The sequence below is a fragment of the Ipomoea triloba genome, chromosome 9, assembly GCF_003576645.1.
Source record: "Ipomoea triloba cultivar NCNSP0323 chromosome 9, ASM357664v1".
Classification (NCBI taxonomy): domain Eukaryota; kingdom Viridiplantae; phylum Streptophyta; class Magnoliopsida; order Solanales; family Convolvulaceae; genus Ipomoea; species Ipomoea triloba.
The window spans coordinates 3,766,182-3,786,254 of record NC_044924.1 but is presented as its reverse complement, the minus strand read 5'-3'; the positions used below and the strand labels follow the sequence as shown (position 1 = coordinate 3,786,254).

General features: G+C 37.8%; 1 protein-coding gene across 1 annotated transcript; it reads left to right on the top strand.

Moving 5' to 3' along the window:
• Positions 1-11,958: 11,958 nt before the first annotated feature.
• LOC116029102 (transport inhibitor response 1-like protein Os04g0395600) lies at positions 11,959-16,784 on the top strand. The gene is made up of 5 exons (XM_031270993.1): positions 11,959-12,117; positions 12,662-13,247; positions 14,447-14,939; positions 15,108-15,889; positions 16,200-16,784. The coding sequence occupies exons 2-4, from the start codon at positions 12,709-12,711 to the stop codon at positions 15,861-15,863; spliced, it is 1,788 nt and encodes a 595-aa protein (XP_031126853.1). The 5' UTR covers positions 11,959-12,117; positions 12,662-12,708; the 3' UTR covers positions 15,864-15,889; positions 16,200-16,784.
• Positions 16,785-20,073: the final 3,289 nt, after the last annotated feature.

Here is a 20,073-nt window from a genome sequence, read left to right as displayed (position 1 = left end):
ATATGATATAAAGTCGGTAATGTTGAGATTAAAATGATAAATAATCATTAAAAAGCATTACAAATATATACTCCATATAAAATAATGTATATATTAGGTATTAAGAACATGATGGTTCCAAACATTACAAACATTGTAATTAAACCATTTTAGCTCCCATGAAAATTTGAATAGGAGTGGTTGGAGCAGTCCACCACTCTAATTGCATTTTTGTCAAACAACCATTTTGAGACCGATTAACCGCACTCACAAGTCACAACCCTTAGACCGATTAACTGAAACCAATTAATGACTATTTATTAAAAATTATTATGACACATATTATTATTTTTCTTCTTTTTAAAATGTTCTTATTTCATTTTTTAAAATTTTTTTATTTAATTTTACAATGTCTTGAGCACCAAAATGCACAGAGATGTCATCTTTTCCTCTCATAATGTAATTAATTCATAAAATGTTTTTCCACTAAAAAAAATTGGGAAGAACGTGATGGTTTAAGAACCAGCTGTCTCCTAATTAATCGTGGTTAATTATAATTAATTAATACTAATTATTTTAAGCAAGCAATTAGCTGTGCGATGGCGGATTATGTGGTTCAGTATTAAATTAGTAGTAATCCGTAGAGGATTAAGAGTACTTTATTAGCACCATTGTACTATTATTATTTTGGTCTGCTTGCGACTTTGAACCATCAGCTCGTGCGGTCCGATGTAGTAATCACGTGATTTCATTATTTATTTTGTTTAATTACTTAATACTTGCATGGTGACAAAAATTACTTCACATAATTTAAATTTAGAAATAGTCCTAGTTTTCGCCTCAACTGGATAGGTCGGAGAGTGAACTTGTTAATTAGAGATTATTTAGACTGATTTATCTTTTCGGAATCCTTTGTTAGCTAAGACTTTAAAGATAAACTTCACTCATTGAATCATTGCGCACATTTAGATAGGTGTTGTGGACTTTCATGTAAAACAAAAAATTAGAGAGTTCTAAGCATAAACCATATTGAAGTCCATGAATTTGTTTTTATTGATTTAATTTATAACTTTCATTTCATTTTGCATTATATATAAGATTTTGTATGTTTATTTCAATTTGTATCAGTTAATATATATCAACACATCATATTTTAATAGATTTTAAATAGGATGAATTATGTTTCACATAATTATTAATATATAGTTAGGAATGCCTTCTTTATGTGAGCCATTTGATTTCAATTCTAAAAATTAATACTATAATTTTTATTTGCATTATTGTGTATAGATAAATATTTAATAACGTGTTAATGAGTTAATAACAAAATGATATAAAGTTCAATTCCAACTACATCTATCATAATCAAAGAACCCAATTTTTCATGTGGATCATAATATAAAAACATGAAGATGCGAATGACAATCGTCGTGATACATATATAACGACCTTTTATGTGGTTGTATGTCGAATAGAACAAAACTAGTTCTCGTTAATGAGTCTCTTAATAATTAAAAGAAGAGGACGATGATGATCATTGTTAGTATTATTTTGTTTATGTTTATTATCTACAATCACATATGTGTTGCTTTTTAATTTAATGCCTCTTTCTGAAGTCTCTATTCTAATAAAATAATAATTCATAATAAATTACTCATAACTTAAAAATAAGTGCAACTATTTACAATATTCACACCTACTATTTACTATTTTTTAACCTTAATGAATTACTAAAATCTGATAATTTTTATTTAAAAAAAAAAGTGAAAATTTTACCGTTTAGCCATTTATCTCTTTGTATGAAAAGTCGTAAATTGATGGAGGGCGGAGGGGGAATAGAAAAGCAGTTGTTTTATTCTCACGTAAAAAGAGTTGATGAAGGAGGAATAATACACAAGCTGGACTGGAGGACCTATCACGTGATTGCTTTATTGATGCAGCGTTTTTTAAGCATGAAAAAGTGACGCAAGCATAGGTGATTCTCACGTAACTTTCTCCTTCTTCTTTTTCTTTTTTCTTTTTCTTTTTTAATTATTAAATTCCCATTTTTTGTTTTGATAATTTCAAAACATATCGGTCGGCAGTTTTAAGAATTGTGTATTTGTAGGACAATCTTAGTTAAATTCACTAATTATAAGTTTTAAGTTTGATTTTTCGTATGAAGTATCTATTGATTTTATTAGTTTGAGTCGATTAACCAAAGACATTGTGATCTAGTGGCACCCGGTGTCCCGGTTAACACTCCCACATGGATGATGCCGTCTCATGGGTATTTGTCCGTGAGATGAATCGGATCATTAACACTTTTAACCAAAATGTAAAAGTATTACCCCCTTTCCATATAAGTAATAAAATTTTAATCATTATTAGTATTACATTTTTCAGTATAAGTATTACATTTGATATTGATCCGACCCGTCTCACCAACATTAATCCGTGAGATGGTCTTTCACACAAAATTTTGTCTTTAAACATTGATCCTATTAGGCGAAATCGAAATATCAACAACATTTAGAATGAGAAGATTCCTCAAGTCGTCTGAGATGATTCAAATAGTTATCCTACAACCACCCACTACGAGAAAACAACTGAATGCCTACAAATTCAACAACACATTAAATAACTGCATATTTCAATATTTTATTTACGAAAATCCGTTAGTGAATTAAATACATACACATTTGTTCATAGGTAATATGATATTTCTTACCTATATCTGTCCTAAGTAAAAAAAACCAATATATATTTTTCCCTTCTTTCAATACGGACTATTGTTTCTATATATAAAATGAGTAATCTATGGAACGGGTAAGTGTTATTTGGGACGAAATTTATTCCTATTTGAACTGCCAAAGCAGGAAGTGAACAAAAATAGTAAAATGGAGAAATGAGAGGCAATGATTCGTAGGATGTGTGTTGTGGATAGATTTGTTCAGAGGTAAAATCAAGTAGGCAATGTACCTTATTGGGTAAAAGTTAAAAACTGAAAGGTGGTGGAATCTTTGATATTGGATTTTGGCTGTGTGCTTATTATGGGGAATATGAATTTTACCTGATAAACACTAGTCGTTAATTACCCTTTAAACTTGTGATTAATCATTAGTCTAAACAATTGATTCTTTTTTCTTATTTTTTTTCCCCTTTGGGTTTATATTTAATTGTCAAATCAGTTAGAAATACGAGGCTTGCATTGCGTTCCTCGGCATTTTTCGAAAAAAATTAAAGTGCATTTGGTCGGAAGGGTTTAGTTATGAGAATTGGATTTTTTTGGGGTGTTCTTTTAATTTGTTTGGTAAACTCATTTTAGTTGTTAGGCCTTCCCAAGTAGTAATGGGTTTTTTAGGAGATTTTGCATGTGTGATTAGAAAAGAGAAGATGAGAGAAGAGAAAAAAAAAAAACAAAAAAAAAAAAAATCTGACAAGAATAAAAAAAAAAAATCAGATGTCACTTACGCGCCCAGGGGCAATCTTGCGCACAACACGCTTATCAAGTTCGACTTTCTCCTATGCGTAGGGCCCATAATTCAGATTAAAAACCCACCTTCCTGCAAGGGTCTGACATACTCTCTCTCTTTAGCCTCTCTCATCCACGTAATCCTCACTTTCTTAAAATCTGGTCCAAATGTCATTGATGGGGAGGGCCTTAGGATAACAACTAAAATTAGGAGATTATTAGGTTTCTCGAGTCTGGATTTTCACAGAAATTGCTAGTTTTGTAAATTGTAATGAAAATTCAATTGTTGAGGGTTTTTCAAATTTTTTTTTGAGTTATTGTATTGTTTAATGAAATTTTACACTAGTATTTTGATTAGCATTAAAATAAAAGTTATTAGAAAATTGATTTTAATTTTTTTGTTTAAATTTTCGTTCTTTTATTTAGTAAACTTATTTTAGTTGTTAGGAATGAAATTTAGGGGATTATTGAGTTTCTCGATTTAGAATTTTCATATAAATTTTGGATTGAAATTTGAAGTTTAGTTTTTGTGGACTTACTAAAAAAATAATAAAATTGAGTTATTGTGTGTCATTCAACAAAAGTTTACATCACTATTATAATCAACATTAAAATATATATTATTAAAAATTATTATTTTTGTTTACATTTTCGTCCTTTTGTTGATAAATTCTCATTTGAGTTGTTAGGGATAAAAATTAATAGATTAATAAATTTCTCATACAAATATTAAAATTTGTAAGTTAGAATGGAAGTTGAGTTGTTGTGAGCTCTCCCACCTCCCAAAGTTAAGTTGAAATTTTATACCATTGGCTTAATCAACATTAAAATGAAACTTATTAGGGACTTGTTTTTTATTTAAAACTTGTTGTTTTGTTTTGTAAATCCATTTTAGCTATAGGAACAAATTAAAACATTCACTTAAACCCTCCCTCCCAAAAATAAAAAATAAAAAATCAATTGCTCTTACATAATATTTAAATAAACAAATTAAAAAAATATATTGAACTTAAGTTTGTTGAGACTAAAATCAAACAAGCCATTGTTGGGTTTTACTACATTCTTGGTGTATTCTTTATAAATTGAAATAAAGAAAAAAAACTTAAAAGTCTTGTAATACTAATATTATGAATGAAAATTATTTGAAATTATTTATTTATTTATTTGAGAAGTAAACAGTATTATATCAAAATTGTCCCTGTAATAATGGAGGCTAGCTACACGGCTTGAGGTGACTGTTTCTACTTGGATCAATTATTAAATGAACCTGTTCTGCTTTTCTTAAAAACTGTACTATAATTATTTGGAATAATGTTGCACTTACTATCAATCTATCATACTAAGATATTTATTTGTCTGAAAAAAATAATCTATTTCATAAGAATTTGCTTGTGGCTTATGATATAAATCATAACAATTATTACATAAAATTTAATACTAATTTGAAATAAATAAATTATTCTTTATAATAAATATTTTAATATTTACATGTGAAATTGTAATACTAGTTAGAGGAAAATGATTATTACTAATAATAGATATTGTAATACTTATAACTGAAATTATGATATTTACTAAGTATAATACCTATATGTTAAACATTACTTATGAAAAATTGTAGTAATATGTATTGTAAAAAATTTAATATCAAATTAAATTAATATAAATCATTACTTATGATAAATATTATAATACTTATATGTAAAAATATAATACTATTTATGATAAAATTGATTATTATTAATGATAAATATTATAATATTTAAAATTGGAATTATGATACTTACACACTTAGATGTATACAATTGGACTCATTTCACAGACAATGATATGTGAGGTAATCTGACACACGCTTTTACCTTCATTTATTCAGACTTTATATACAATTTAATTAATATTTTGCCAATTATTATTTTTAAAAAAATTGTTTCATGAAATAGGAATTTGATATATACTAAATATTTTTACGTATTTAACTTAAAAGTAAAATGTATTCTATCTAAATTCATAAAACTAAGTTGACTTGATTTAGCTTATGATGTACTTGAAATAGATTTATGGGCTCAGTATATAAAGATGGAGTTAAAAATTTTGAGAAATATTTAGTTTAGAATCTGATGGGAGTTAAAAAAAAGTTTTTTTGAATACTTTTTTTTTTTGGTGAATAAGGGGGACCAAGGGTCCCGAGATTAGTGACGTCGGCTGAAGGCAAAGCCCGAGGCGTCCCGCTGGAGAAAGTCCGTCAAACCTTCAGGCGGGTGGTCTAGAATAGTTGTTCCAAAGGGTGAGCTTTGACCGAGATTTGCCAAATAGTCCGCACATTGATTACCTTCTCTAAAGATGTGCACAACCTTACAGTCTTGAAAGTGATCCAGGAGTAGCTTGCAATCTGTAACAAGCATGTTGGAGTTGGTCGTGGTCATCCCATCTTTGCGTAACACTTGGACCATGGTCTCAGAATCCGTTTCAGCGATGAGTTTGGAGATTCCTCAGTTTTTTGCAAGGAGAAGGCCTTCCCGAAGACCCCATAACTCTGCTAGAAAGCTGTTCGCGATTCCAATGTTACAAGTATAGCCAGCTATCCAATTCCCTTTGTGATCCCGTAAGAGCCCTCCCGCGCTTGCAAGGCGAGAAGGAGTTTTCGTGGCACCATCGGAATTTAGCTTCATTTAGTCCGCTTCCGAGGGCGACCATGCGACCCAAATCTGTCTCGCGGTCAGAAGCCCGGTTCTCGTAGCAAGGAGACGGCGAGTTTCGTTTGCGTCCATGCTGCTGCGACTGAGTATGTCTTTCGGAGTTGGGGGACTGCTATCAAAAACCACATTATTCCTTGCTTTCCACAGATTCCAGAGGACGTGCGGGAATAATAAACCCCAGCTGATGCCGTTACCGCCCCGGCTTTGGTTGGCGCACGCTGCTTCCATCCAACGATGCATTGGGAGGTGGTTTGAAGACCGAAAACTGGTTGGCAGGGCTGCCAGGTCCCAACACGCTTCCGCCATCGGGCAGTGCCGAAAAAGGTGGTCTAAGGTCTCATCGTTGTCGCCACACACCGGGCAAAAGGCCGAATCGGTGAGACCCCGATGTTTACGTTCCGAGTTCACCATGAGCCCGTTTTTGGTAATTTTTCACATGAAAATTTTTATTTTCTCCATACAGGTTGATTGCCAGATCCAACGAAAGGAGTGGTCATCGACAGAAGAACCTGCAATACGGTCATAAGCAGAAGAAACAGTGACCATACCTGAGTTGGAGTGTGGCCATGAGAGAGTGTCCTCCTGGTCTGGATTGATAGCGATTGGTGTCGCCCGAATCTCATCAATCAGTTCGGCGGGAAGGATGCGGTGAAGTGCCTCAATATCCCAGTTCTTTTGGTCAGTTATCAAGGCATTGACCTTAACCTGTGAGTGTTGCGGATGATTGGATCCAGATATGTTGGAAGCTAGAGGGGCATCCCCGGTCCACCAGTCATCCCATAAGTTAATCTTCAGCCCATTCCCGACATTCCACTTAATGCCGTCAGCTAGGACATCTTTGCCTTTCATGATACTTCTCCAACCCCACGAACTATTGGAATTGTTTTGGAGGTGTAGGAAGTCGGCGTTTTTTACAAACTTCTCTCGGAGGACTTTGACCCAAAGCTTGTCTTGGTTTTGGAATATTTGCCACGCCATTTTTGTGAGAAAGGCGAGGTTAAAATCCCGGGCTCTTCTAAGCCCAAGCCCCCCGTCATCTCGAGGTTTACAAATTTCGGTCCAGCTGACAGTATGAAGTTTCCTGGTGTTGTCATCATGACCCCAAAGGAAGTTCCTGCAAGCTCTGTCAATTTCATTACAAGTGCTTACCGGAATGGCCATAGCTTGCATGGCATATGTAGGGACCGTTGCAAGTGACGATTGGACGAGGACCCTTCGACCCGCCATATTGAGTGAACTAGCCTTCCAGGTTGATAGTTTCTTTCTCATTTTATCAATCACCGCACTGAAAGTATTTTTTGAGACCCTTTCATTCAGCATAGGGATACCAAGGTAGGTGCCAAGGGAATCCGCCACCGGCATTTGCAAAATTCTCCCAATGTCCCGCTTGAGACCTGCATTAACATTAGAGGAACAGAAAAGGAGGGATTTAGAGAAGTTAACCTTGAGCCCCGAGGCATTACTGAAGGAGTTGAGACAATCCATCATAATTCGGGCTTGTTGTTCGGAGGCCTCTCCGAAGAGCATGAGATCGTCAGCAAAGAAGAGATGTGAGATGCCTGTTCCTCCTCTAGAGATGTGAACCGGTTTCCAAGTGCGAGAGTTAACTCTAGATTGGATGTCATGAGCTAATTTTTCCATGACCAGATTAAACAGATAGGGAGCCAGAGGGTCGCCCTGACGAAGACCGCGCCCCGGTTTGAAAGGCGGAAACCGACCTCCATTCCAAAGGATAGCTAAAGAGCTTTCACGGAGGGAGAAAATAATTAGGTCGATCAAGCGCCTCGGGAATCCAAAGTCGACCAAGGTCGTATCCAGGTAGTCCCGAGAGACAGTGTCATAGGCTTTCTGAAGGTCAATTTTAAGGATCATCTGGTTCTTTTTCCTCCTCGTATTATTCATATTATGAACCACCTCTTGCGTGAGTATCACATTATCCATCGTTGATCGTCCTGGGAGAAAACTGTTTTGGTGGGGGCCGATCAATCTGCTTATAACCGGTCTTAGCCTATTAACAAGGAGTTTGGAGATCACTTTGAAGGAAACGTTGAGGAGGGTGATCGGTCTAAAGTCAGCGGCCGTTTCCGGAGTATCTTTTTTGGGAATGAGAGTCATATAGGCTTGGAGCAGGGAGTTGGGGATACAACCATTCTCAAAAGCTTGATTTACCATTTTTGTCATGGCAGGACCAATTTCGCTCCAACATTGTTGATAGAAAATGGCAGGAATACCGTCAGGACCCGGACTCCCATATTTCTTCATCCCGAACACTGCTCTTCTGACCTCATCAATGGGGGCCCTACGAAGGAGATTGGATGCCTGGTCTCCTGGAATTTGTAGGGCCGTTGGGACAGGATGGCGTTGAGCCTGATGTGTCTGGTCGACCCTGCAAAAAAGACTAGAAAAGAAACTATTAATGTGATCGGTCAAGGATGCCGAATCGTCAGTCCAGGACCCCTGAATTTTGAGGAACCGAACACGGTTTCTGTTCCGTTTGATTAAGGCCGACTTATGGTAGAAGGTAGTATTCCTGTCTCCGTTCCGGATCCAGTCCGTCCTTGCTTTTTGAAACCAGAATGTCTCCTCTTGAATCAGGACAGAGTTGAGCTCCTGTAGTAGTTGTTTTTCTAGGTCTTGTAGCCTATCTGAGGTGTGGTAATTCCTAGCAGTCTGAATTCCCAGAATTCGAGATTCAAGTTTACGCTTCCTATTGAAGATATTGCCGAAGACGTTGTGATTCCACAGGAGGCTCTTTTGAGTCACGTCAGTGATAATGTCCTCCAGATTCTTGTCATCTCTTGCTACCGCTTCTTTCCAAATATTTTTATAGTCATCGTTTGACAGCCAGGCGGCTTCAAACCTCACCGGGCGTAGGCTCCTGTCCGGAGGTCTTCCGGCTTCCTCCACAAAGAGGATGGGATTATGATCGGAGCAAACACGGGGGAGAACGGCCACCTTAGCTTCCGAGAAGATCAACTGAGCCCTCATATTCCAAAGAACCCGGTCCAGTCTCCTTCTCTGAATCACTCTATCCCCTGCGAATCTGCACCAGGTGAATTTGGGCCCAGAAGAACCCGGATCAAGCAACCCACATGCACTGTAAGTGCCCACAAAGTTTTGGAGCGAGGAGTAGTTGAGGGAAGAACTACCCCATTGCTCATCGCTGGTCGCAATATCATTTAGGTCTCCTAACACCATCCAAGGGTTTTGAGTAGCGTTTGCCAGGCCTTTGCAATACTCCCAAAAACAACACTTAGCAAAAGGGTTAAGACGAACATAAGCAAAAGTGACAAAGCAGTTGCCCAGCCTATGATTCACCAACGTGTGAATGGCTTGGGAGTTGTAGCTAACAACGCGGAGATCGATGAGGTCAGGTTTCCAAAAGAGGAGGAGACCACCAGCGAAACCCAAGGGATTAACAATAAAATGCTTGGTCAGGCCCAACCTAGAGGCTAGAGCCACCATCTTCTCCGCTTTTGGAGATCGGATTTCAAGGAGACAGAGGGCATCGGCTTTGGTCGTGGAGAGGAGTTCTTTAACAAACCTCCTCACCCGAGTGTTAGCAATGCCTCTACAGTTCCAAGAAATGATCTTCATAAGGAACCGGGCGCAGAAGGGGGTGTTTGGCCACCGCCACCCCCAGGCGTAGACAAACTCGAAGAGGCCGGGATCGGCGGTGGAACAGAACCACCATTCGAACTCGACGCTGCAAAGGCCATACTTCCAAATTGGAAGACACCATTACTACTGACATGGTTAACGTGACCAGCAAGGTTAAGAGAGCTAGACTGACCGTTATTAGCTCCGCGACCCGGACCCTTGGGCCGCCCCCGTGAAGAGACCTTGCGACCACCCCGCCCTCCAGCCGTGTTGTTGGAGGTAGAAGGACCAGCGAACTTCGCAGACGGGGTGTTACCGGGATTAAAGGTCTGTCGAACCTGAACCGGTTGAGAGGAAGGGGTAGAGGACTTACCTCGAGAGTTCTCCTCGCGTACCCCGGACGCCTTACCCTTACCTTTAGTTCTGGGATTCTGCGGTGTAGTTTTCGATTGATCAGCTAGAGCAGCGTACCTATTCCTCGTGTTAGGCTAGTTTGTACTTGTCTTTTGCTATTGTTGTGGCTTGTTGGTGTTAGCCGCTTGGTTTTTCCTTGTCACAATCATCCAGGGCCCATAGCGGCGAGTCCCAACGTCCTGCTTTGCCATATTGGCCGGCTGGTCTTCAGGCTGTGGTACCTCTGTTTCTGTCGTCGTTTCCCGGTTAGGCTCCATATTTGTCGGTTCCGAGGTGGTGGATTTAGCGAGAGGACATGCTTGTTCCCGGTGACCAACCATCCCACAACCAAAGCAAATCACATGTAAACCTTCGTATTCCACCATCTGGACCCCATTCATCACCCAGATTTCTGAGATTAGGGGTTTGTCTCAGTCCACCTCCACGGCGGCTCTTGCAAAGCGCCCTTTCTCTCTAGCCATGGTTGTCCGATCAAGACGAAGAGGTTTACCAATGTTTTCAAGGATCTGTTTGATAGTGTCATCACAAAAATATTCGACAGAGAGCTCTGGCAATCTAACCCAGACTGCCATCTTCTTGAGCTTTGCCGTTCGTGGTTTAAAATCCGGTTCCCAGCGTTGCACCGCGAGATAGTTATCAAATATTTTCCAGGGGCCATCCAGTAAGACGTGAATGTAATCCCTCTTGTCGTCAAAACGTACTACGAAGCAGCCGAACCCTATATCGATAATCTGGAAACGTCCCTGAAGTTTCCATAGGGAGGGGGCTCTTTGATTCAACACATTTGTATTGAGATTTTTACCGAGGTATTTCACGATGAGGGACATGCGCCATTCGCGACATAATTCTTGGCGGAGAGCCTTCGAGAATTTCACCACCGGTCTTCCGTTCGATTCATCATGGTTATCCATCTCCGAATCTGATTCCACCACCGGATCTTCAAAAGCCCAGTTATTGTCGTCAACTTGCGGTCTGTCGTCGACGTTAAACGTAGGCTGGGAAGAGATCGTCTCAGCAAAGGTTCGTTTCGTGGTCCTGACTCTCTTGACAGTTCTCGTGGGGGAGGCTTCGTCCGTCATAGGAGTGTCCATTGGGGGCACCACCGGGGCGGCCGGCGTAGCCGACGCCATCACCACCGCAACTCGCCGCTAACGGCTAGGAGGGGCGGGAAAACTTGCCTAAAATACTGAGTTTAAAGAAGGTAGAAAAGAATACCAAACGAGAGAGGTTAGAATTGTATATGGTTATTGACTACAATCAGCTAATATTATCAACTAATCAATTCCTTTTTTTTTTTTTTTAGGTAAAAAAATACTATTGGCTCTATTACAATGTAGGGGAGTTAAAAAAAGTTTGAGAATTTTTTTTTTTTTTTTTTTTTACAATAAAGCAAACATTTCATTAAATATACCTAATTACCTATTTTGAAGAAGGGAAATATACCTAATTACCTGTCCACCTTTAAGTTTTCACATTTCACATTTTCAACGGCCATCTCCATTATCGGGTACAGGATGTGGGCTAACGTGCGCCGTGGAGGAAATGTACGACTTGGTGCGGACACGTGGCGGCACATGAGATGGAGTGTACAAATCACCCCACTGCCCCACCACTGGAGGGTTAGGTGCCTTCGCCTACTGCCTTGTCTGTCGTCTTCATCCAAGGTGGGCTGGGGATGGATGGGGAGGTGAGGTGAACACTCCCTCCCTCTCTCTCTCTCCCTTCATTATTATTATTATAAGCTTTTTGCTTTGCTGCTTACATATATATCATTATTATACTTACATATATCATCATTATTATTGTGCATCAATTTTTATTTTATTTTTTCTTTTTTCTTTTTAATCAAAGATAATGACCCGGCCTTTTGCTATAACACGCTAGTGCCTGGCTTGGACTTCTATTTGGCTCTTCTTCTTCTTCTTCTTCTTCTGCTGCTGCTGCTTGCTTCCTCCAAGCTTTTCCTCAGCAGAGGTAGGAGAATGAATAACTCACTCTTCTCTTGTTTTGTCCTTTCATTTGGGTGTATATATAAATATATAATATATGCACTGTGTGATTTCATTTATGTTAAAGTTCTTTAATTTGCTTTGATGTTGTTTCTCTCCTTTTTTGCTATGAAGATTTATATTTACCCATGGAAGGTATAATGAAATTGTGATGTTGGGTTCAGTGCAAGTTGAAATCTTGCTGGGTTATGTTTCTTTTTATCAGGATTATTGTAACTTGGGAGTTCCCCTTTTTATTTTTATTTTTGTTTTTTGTTTTTGTTGAGTTAACATGGGTTTCAAGAATAAAGTTGAGAACTTTACTGTGTTTTTGTTGAGTTAACATGTTTTTGTTCAGTTTCATTAGAACATTTCTTGATAGTTGATTTGCTTGAATTTAGTTAGTTCTTGGGAAATAAATCTCCGTATGGTTTACAGTGAAGGCTTGTTGATCTGTGAACTGGGAATAAAGAATTGGCATTGAAGATTTGAAGTGTATAATTGATGTAATGTTTGTATTTCATGATTAGGTACACAGTTTTTGCTGCGAGATTTAAGGCGTGAATCTTAATAAGGTATGGAAATGGGGGATCCATGCCCAAAACGCCTCAAGAACTCCGCAGATGCAGATAACTCGCTGCCCGAGTCAACTCAGTTGCCTCCTCCTTCTGCCTTTCCAGATGAGGTATTGGAGAAGGTCCTTTCTTTCCTGGAGTCCCACAAAGACAGGAACTCAGCTTCACTTGTGTGCAAGGACTGGTACCATGCCGAGAGGTGGAGTCGAACTAAGGTCTTCATTGGCAACTGCTACTCAGTGTCTCCTGAGATTGTTGCCAGGAGGTTTCCCAAGATTAAGAGCCTTACTCTTAAGGGAAAGCCGAGATTTTCGGATTTCAATTTGGTACCTCAGAACTGGGGTGCTGATATTCATGCTTGGCTAGTTGTTTTTGCCAGAGCTTACCCTTTGCTTGAGGAGTTGAGGCTGAAGAGAATGACCGTGAGTGATGAGAGTTTGGAGTTTTTAGCTACATCGTTCCCGAGCTTTAAGGCACTCTCGTTGTTGAGTTGTGATGGTTTTAGCACTGATGGGATCGAAGCCATTGCTACTCACTGCAAGTAAGAGTATTTCCTTGTTGAGTTGTGATGGTTTAAGCCTTAGCTTTTTATTGCATTGGCATATGTTTTGTTAAATCGAGGCCTTTTGTTCTTGGTTTAATTACCTTTGTTTTCAATATGATTAGTTCGGTGTTGGAAATTTACATAGAGGTAATTTTTAGGCTGGGGATTGAGCAGATCATCGCCTTAACTCCATAAATGGATATTAAAGTACTTCCATCTGTATGTAGATGTTAATGGTTGAATCATATTTTGGGTCGAGGTGACCATGTGGGCGAGAGATAAGGTCGTCCAGTGGGAGATGATGGATGCAGATTTTCTTGTTTTCCTGTGGAAAACAGGATAAGTGGAAATGAAGTGCTTCTACTTTCTTGATTTCTTTTCCCTTCTTTTTGCTGTTGCTTTCTTGATGTGACATTTGACCTGTTATTAGGCATTAGTGGATAGCCTGTCCTTCGGTCATACTTTAGCCACATATAACCAATTTCATTGGTCATGAATGATGACATTTGCCTTCAGATTCATTTGGTCTCTTCTTTGTTGATTGCCACTGTTATCTGTTCATTGAATAGAAGCTGATCTAGTCTGTCTCCTCTAGTCCATGTTCATCGCTAAATGTTGAATGGTAGGACCCTTCCTTATTGCATCTCTGCAACAAATCTAGTTAGATTGGGATGCTTTTTCTATCTTCAATTCCAAAATGAAATTCTAGATTCCTTGAGGGAAGTGCCACCGATGCCTACTGTATAGCTTGTTCACCTTGGTTGTAAAGCATAGAATAAACCGAAATCTTCAAATGGCTGAGGAATAGCATAAATGTGTTTCTTGCATATATTGCAAAGGCAGACATAAAACCTTTCTGCTTTTGATTGTGGCCCGAAAGGGCTTTTTACTGTATTTTTGGGTGGGGGAATGGGATTGAAGAATATAAAGAAAAAATTATTTCCATACAGAAATGGGATAACTGGGAAGTGTTCTTAAACAGCCTAAAACTTTAGCAGATAACTGGAAAGTTTTCATAAACACCAAATTCACATTTTAGCATATAAATATAAAGTTTCCCAGAATTATCATATCAGTTGAATGAGAACCTTTAAGTTACTAGTTTGATATTAATATCTTTAGTATTTTGTCTTGCATAAGTTCGGTTCTATTTGTTTCATTCCAATCTGCTAAAACGTGTTCTGAAATAATTGTAGGAACTTGACTGAGCTTGACATACAGGAGAATGGTATGGACGATTATAATGGCAGTTGGCTCAGTTGCTTTCCAGAAGAATTTACGTCACTGGAAATCCTCAACTTTGCGAGCCTGAATAGCGAAGTCAGTTTTGATGCCCTTGAGAGACTTGTTGGTAGGTGCAAATCGTTGAGGGTTTTGAAGGTTAATAAGAACATCAACCCACTGCAATTGCAATGCCTGCTTATGCGGGCGCCTCAGTTGGTGGAGCTTGGTAGTGGCTCGTTCCTGCAAGATCTCACTCCTCGGGATTTATCCGAGCTAGCAGATGTGTTTGGCAAGTGTAAAAATCTGAACACCCTTTCGGGTTTATGGGAAGTCACCTCTGTTTTTCTTCCGGTTCTGTATCCAGCTTGTGCCAATCTGACGTTCTTGAATTTGAGCTATGCAACGATTCGGAGTAGTGAATTTGCCAAGCTTCTTGAGCATTGCCCAAACTTACGTCGCCTCTGGGTAAGAACAATAACTCTAAACTTCTTTGATCTATGCAAACCGTCTTTACATAATAAGATCCTCGTTATCCATTTTCTTTTAGGTAGTGAACAATTTCAAGAGATCACTTACATGGGTCTATCATTTTCTTATGGCTTTAAGATATTCACATATTAGTCTGTTCTATAGGTCCTCGATACAGTTGAAGATAAGGGGCTAGAGGCTGTCGGGCACAGCTGTCCATTGCTCGAAGAACTACGAGTCTTCCCCGCAGATCCTTTTGATCTGGATATTGTTTATGGGGTGACCGAGAAGGGATTTATTGCAGTGTCTCTTGGTTGTCGAAAACTCCATTATGTCCTCTACTTTTGCCGGCAAATGACAAATGCTGCTGTTGCTACGGTTGTGAAGAACTGTCCCGATTTCACCCATTTTCGTCTCTGCATAATGAATCCAGGCCAACCCGATTACCTCACAAACGAGCCTATGGACGAGGCCTTCGGTGCTGTGGTAAAGACGTGCAAAAAACTGCAGAGGCTTGCAGTTTCTGGGCTGTTGACGGACCTTACCTTCGAATATATTGGCCAGTATGCTAAAAACCTCGAAACTCTTTCGGTGGCATTTGCTGGCCGCACTGATTGGGGGATGACGTGTGTGCTCGAAGGCTGTCCAAAGCTGAGAAAGCTCGAAATAAGGGACTGCCCATTTGGAAATGCAGCATTGCTATCCGGGTTGGAGAAGTACGAATCTATGAGGTCTCTTTGGATGTCGGCCTGCAATGTCACCATGAATGGCTGTCGTTATCTCGCCAAACAGAGGCCAATGTTGAACGTCGAGGTCATTAAAGAGGAGGGGAGTGATGACTGCGCTGCAGATAAAGTATATGTCTATCGAACTGTAGCGGGACGAAGGAGAGACGCCCCGTCTTTTGTTCTGACCTTTTAATTGTCAATACCAACAGGAATTTCCCGGTAAGCTCACTCACTCTCTCTATTCTCGACGCTCCATTGACAGTACTATACAAAATAGAAAGCTAGAAAACCATATATGAAACATGTGACATGCCAAGACCTTGTGGTCTAGTGGCAAACGTCCCATATGGAAGGAGGTGGGTTTGCGCCTCAGTAGAGACGATATTGACCATTTGTGCTTCAGTAGGTTGAGAAAGTAGTTATGAACAGATACTGCACATTGTAACAGAGCCAATAGTACTCAAAAAAAAAACACGTGACATATATAGCTCGGTTGTATACTTATGAAACACATGACGTTTCTTTATAGGTCTTTGGTCGCAGCTCTCCTGCTCTATCTTGCTAATTTGCAGACAGTGTAGAAATGGTGGAAAAACGAAGATTCTCAAGGGGTTGAGGTTTCTTTTCCAGCTGCAATTTGATGTGAACGAAACAGCAAAGCTCCTGGAAAAGTTTAGGCTCAATTGCAGACTGCAGAACACCCAGTCCCAGACATCTTGGAATCATCCCCAGAAGAAAATACTCAGAGGAGATATAAAAAGGAATTTGATGGGTGAGTTTGGCATTTCCCAGGTGAGATAATGGACTGCAACCACTGATGAAGACATAAAAAGATTTGAAGAGCTTAGATTACTCTTCATCAGAGGTTGTTGTCTGGACATCATTTGTAGAAGAAGTGTTGGGGGTTTTAGAGTTGAGGATTTCTGCGGAACCAAAACACAATGAATTATCGAAGCTTGTCGTCTTTAATCAGTTTCTTCTTCAAGAGTTATTATAGGATGTTCTTTAGTTTCAAACTTCCAGTCAACCAATAACCAGTGGAACTCATGTAACCTGTTTATTTCAATTTGATTTCTGCTATTTTATAAATTTGGCCTTTCAATAGTTTCAACTATATGCACTCTAATTGCCTATTAGCTTTCTTGATTTGAGTCAATTAGTATAGACAACTTAGACTGATTTATTTGTATATGATGTTTTGTCGACTACAATTTCAAGGCGAATTCACCTAGAGAGCACATTCGGGTAATAGTCGTAGGTTATACCTTTCTTATATCAAAGTATAACCACTATTTACTTGTGAATAATCCATCTTCATAAATACAGTAACATTTTTTTTTTTTGAAAAAAAAATACAGTAACATTTATAATTTTATTACTCAAAATTGTTAGCCTAAACCATCAAATGGTAAATAAGCTGAAAATTCAACTACAAAGTTGGAGAATGACTTTATAGCTCGAGTAAGAGTTGATCTTGTGAGTTGGATCCAAACCGAATTCAGTGTGATAATAATAATAATAATAATTGCTAGCCTAATGCCCTAATGGAAGCTCTAATTTTTGCAGCCCAATTAAAATGAGCTCAATGACGCACTGCATTTATGAGAAAGCCCAATAAGAGGCCCCTCCGGCCCAAAAGAACCTCATCTTTTTTTTTTTTTGAAACCCAAAAGAACTTCATCTTATACAACCTTCTTAACTTCTTTTTTTTTTTTTTTTTTTTTTTTTTTTTTTTGCGTTGATTGATTCGAATTCAAAACTTAGCTTTTATTGAAAAAGACTAAAATATATAATGACATGTAAATTATTGAATTTCTTATATACTTTTACTTCTTTTTTTTTTTAACGGTAAGTCAACATCTATAGCTCCGACACAAAGTTGTGCCCTGAAAGTAAATGTTTGCACAAGAAACATAATGGATTGCTGTTGAACAAACATGATGGTCGGTTACTAATTGAATGCGTGCATGATATATAATGTGGCAAGTCCTATGAAGTGTAGATGAGATAGCGTGAGTCTCTTTCAACTTAAGTAGATGTTTCAAGTACGTCTTGAAAATGCAATTGTATGTGTTGCTACTTGCTAGACGATTGACTGAGAAATCGGAACAAAATTAGTCGACTAGCTAAGGAAACTTGTACTTAAACCAAAAGATGTAATGTGGCGTCTTTTACAATAAGAATGCGCGGTCTGGGTGAAGTTCGACAAAGGACCACAAGAAGATAAACTAGTCTAAATTGTTCATAACTGACCGGTTTAAATTAAGAAAACTAATAAACAGCTTCCACGAGAAATCAAATTTAAAACTTTTAATTACCAAACTAACTGTCCAACCAACTTGACTGAAGTTGTCTTCAATCACCTTCCCATTCAATTCTCGTGGTTGGTCATTGGTGGCGGAGATATGAACAACATTTATAGTTACCTATACCTATTCAATTGATATTTTCACATGTACATCGTACCTTTTGGATCTCTAATGAAGCTGACGTTGGTTTTAGTGGAACTATACTTATCCAAAAGCGTGACAACTTTCCATGTTTCCATTATCGTTATCCGCAGATTATCCGGAATGGATGAAGAATGTGAAAACCTTTACTGTGAAAACCAAACCATATCATAATCTGAAGTGCAAGCTGAGTTTCGACATTATTGATGTGAATTCTCCATAAGAATCCTTAAATTCTACCATTTGTAGGTTATTAGCTGTTATCATTATAAATTTGTTTTAGTCATTGTTTCAACCAAAAAAAGAAAAGAAAAACTATAGGGTTTAGATAAGGATTTTTGCTGAACAACCTGGCAACGATGGCAAATTGCTTTCATGTTGTGTGTAAAAACCAAGCAGTTGAAACAAAAATTGTAGATTGATAACGTGGATGGGTAATCCAAATCTTCAACCGAAATATACCGTGGGCCTAAACGCGTAAATTAAATGTTAATGGCTTTTCTATATTTGTACTGATAGCAACTCTTTGATTCTTGTGGCTAACTTTAGTCCTGGATTGAAGAGTTGATTTAATAATTATAAAATTTACAGTCTCATTACAGTTGATAATCTAAGCTAGCGACTGCGAATTTTTTTTGTAAACCAAATAATATATATAATTATTTTTAGTTTTATGTTACATAGAGTATACAAAGAGTACAATGGAAAGATCAGAGCACATGGACAGCTCAATTGGTTACATAGATAAAGTTTGGAAGAAAGATCAGGAATCGAATCTCACCAATGACAGAAACTCCTTGTGCGCAACTGAGTTACCAAGATGTCTGGACCATTGGCGAAAAGATTAACCTAAGCCATCATACCTTAAAAGAGAAATAAAGGATCAAAGTCATAAAAAATGTTAGTTTAATTCTCTGATGACTCTCGTTATCACATCAGTTTCCCTTTCTGCTTCAATAGACCCACCATTTTTTTTTCTTTTTGCTGACAAATCTGGCCTATTCTTTAATTTCTTCAGAGTCTTCATATATGCCAATAAGTCTTCAATATCACATTCGAGTTGAACATTCAAAATGTTCACACGCCAGATTAGCAAGTTATTGAACAGTTCTTCATCGATTTAAAATTTGCACACAATAAATACAACCTTAATTCAATTATCATTTGAGTTTGATCTAAACTTAAATCCATGACGTAATATTTTAACTTAAAATATGAAGTGAGAAACACTAAAGTATTAGATTACCAAGTCTAAAAGTCCTCTTCACATGATTATTATTATTATTTTTTTCTCAAACTAGCCTATATATTAATTTAAATTGTTGTCAAAACGTATATCACATATTGAGTGTCGTTAAATTGGCGTAGACGTTGGGAAATAGCGTGTGGAGGCATTAAAGTTCATATGTAAACTTCAGCTTGCGTTTTCATATGTAAACTTCCAATTAGGTTCATCCAATATGTATGGGTGCATTACAAACAAAAGGAGCCATCAAATCTGCAAGTGGAAACGAATTACTTTTTTTTTTTTTTTTTTTAATTACTTAGGTGATCTAAGTTTGGATGGACTAATCCTAAGCTCACATGGCTCCGTCCATAGAGCCACAGTAGAGATAAATCGCAACTTGCACAGTTGCACAATTAGCTTAATTGTTATAGCCTAAATTTCATGTGTACACGAGGAATTTAATTTACATCTTTCATCATTCTAAACTTTCTTCACATTTATGTTTCTAGGGGAATTCGAATTCCTACACTATCAACTGGCCTTCAATCATAACATCAAGTTAGACAACTAATAATTATGCTAAGCCCTAGGAGCTACGTCTATTTACTTTGTTAGGATGATTTGTACATGAATATATTTTAGATTTGGTCGAAATAATAGTAATAATTTAAAAAATTAATGTGATATAATATAATTAATCTGCACGTACTCACGCTCAAGAAACA

Coding starts and splice junctions, on each gene's coding strand:
- LOC116029102 (XM_031270993.1), top strand. CDS start 12,709: ATGGAAATGGGGGATCCATGCCCAAAACGCCTCAAGAACTCCGCAGAT. Junction 13,248..14,446: donor GCCATTGCTACTCACTGCAA/GTAAGAGTATTT, acceptor AAATAATTGTAG/GAACTTGACTGAGCTTGACA. Junction 14,940..15,107: donor CAAACTTACGTCGCCTCTGG/GTAAGAACAATA, acceptor TCTGTTCTATAG/GTCCTCGATACAGTTGAAGA.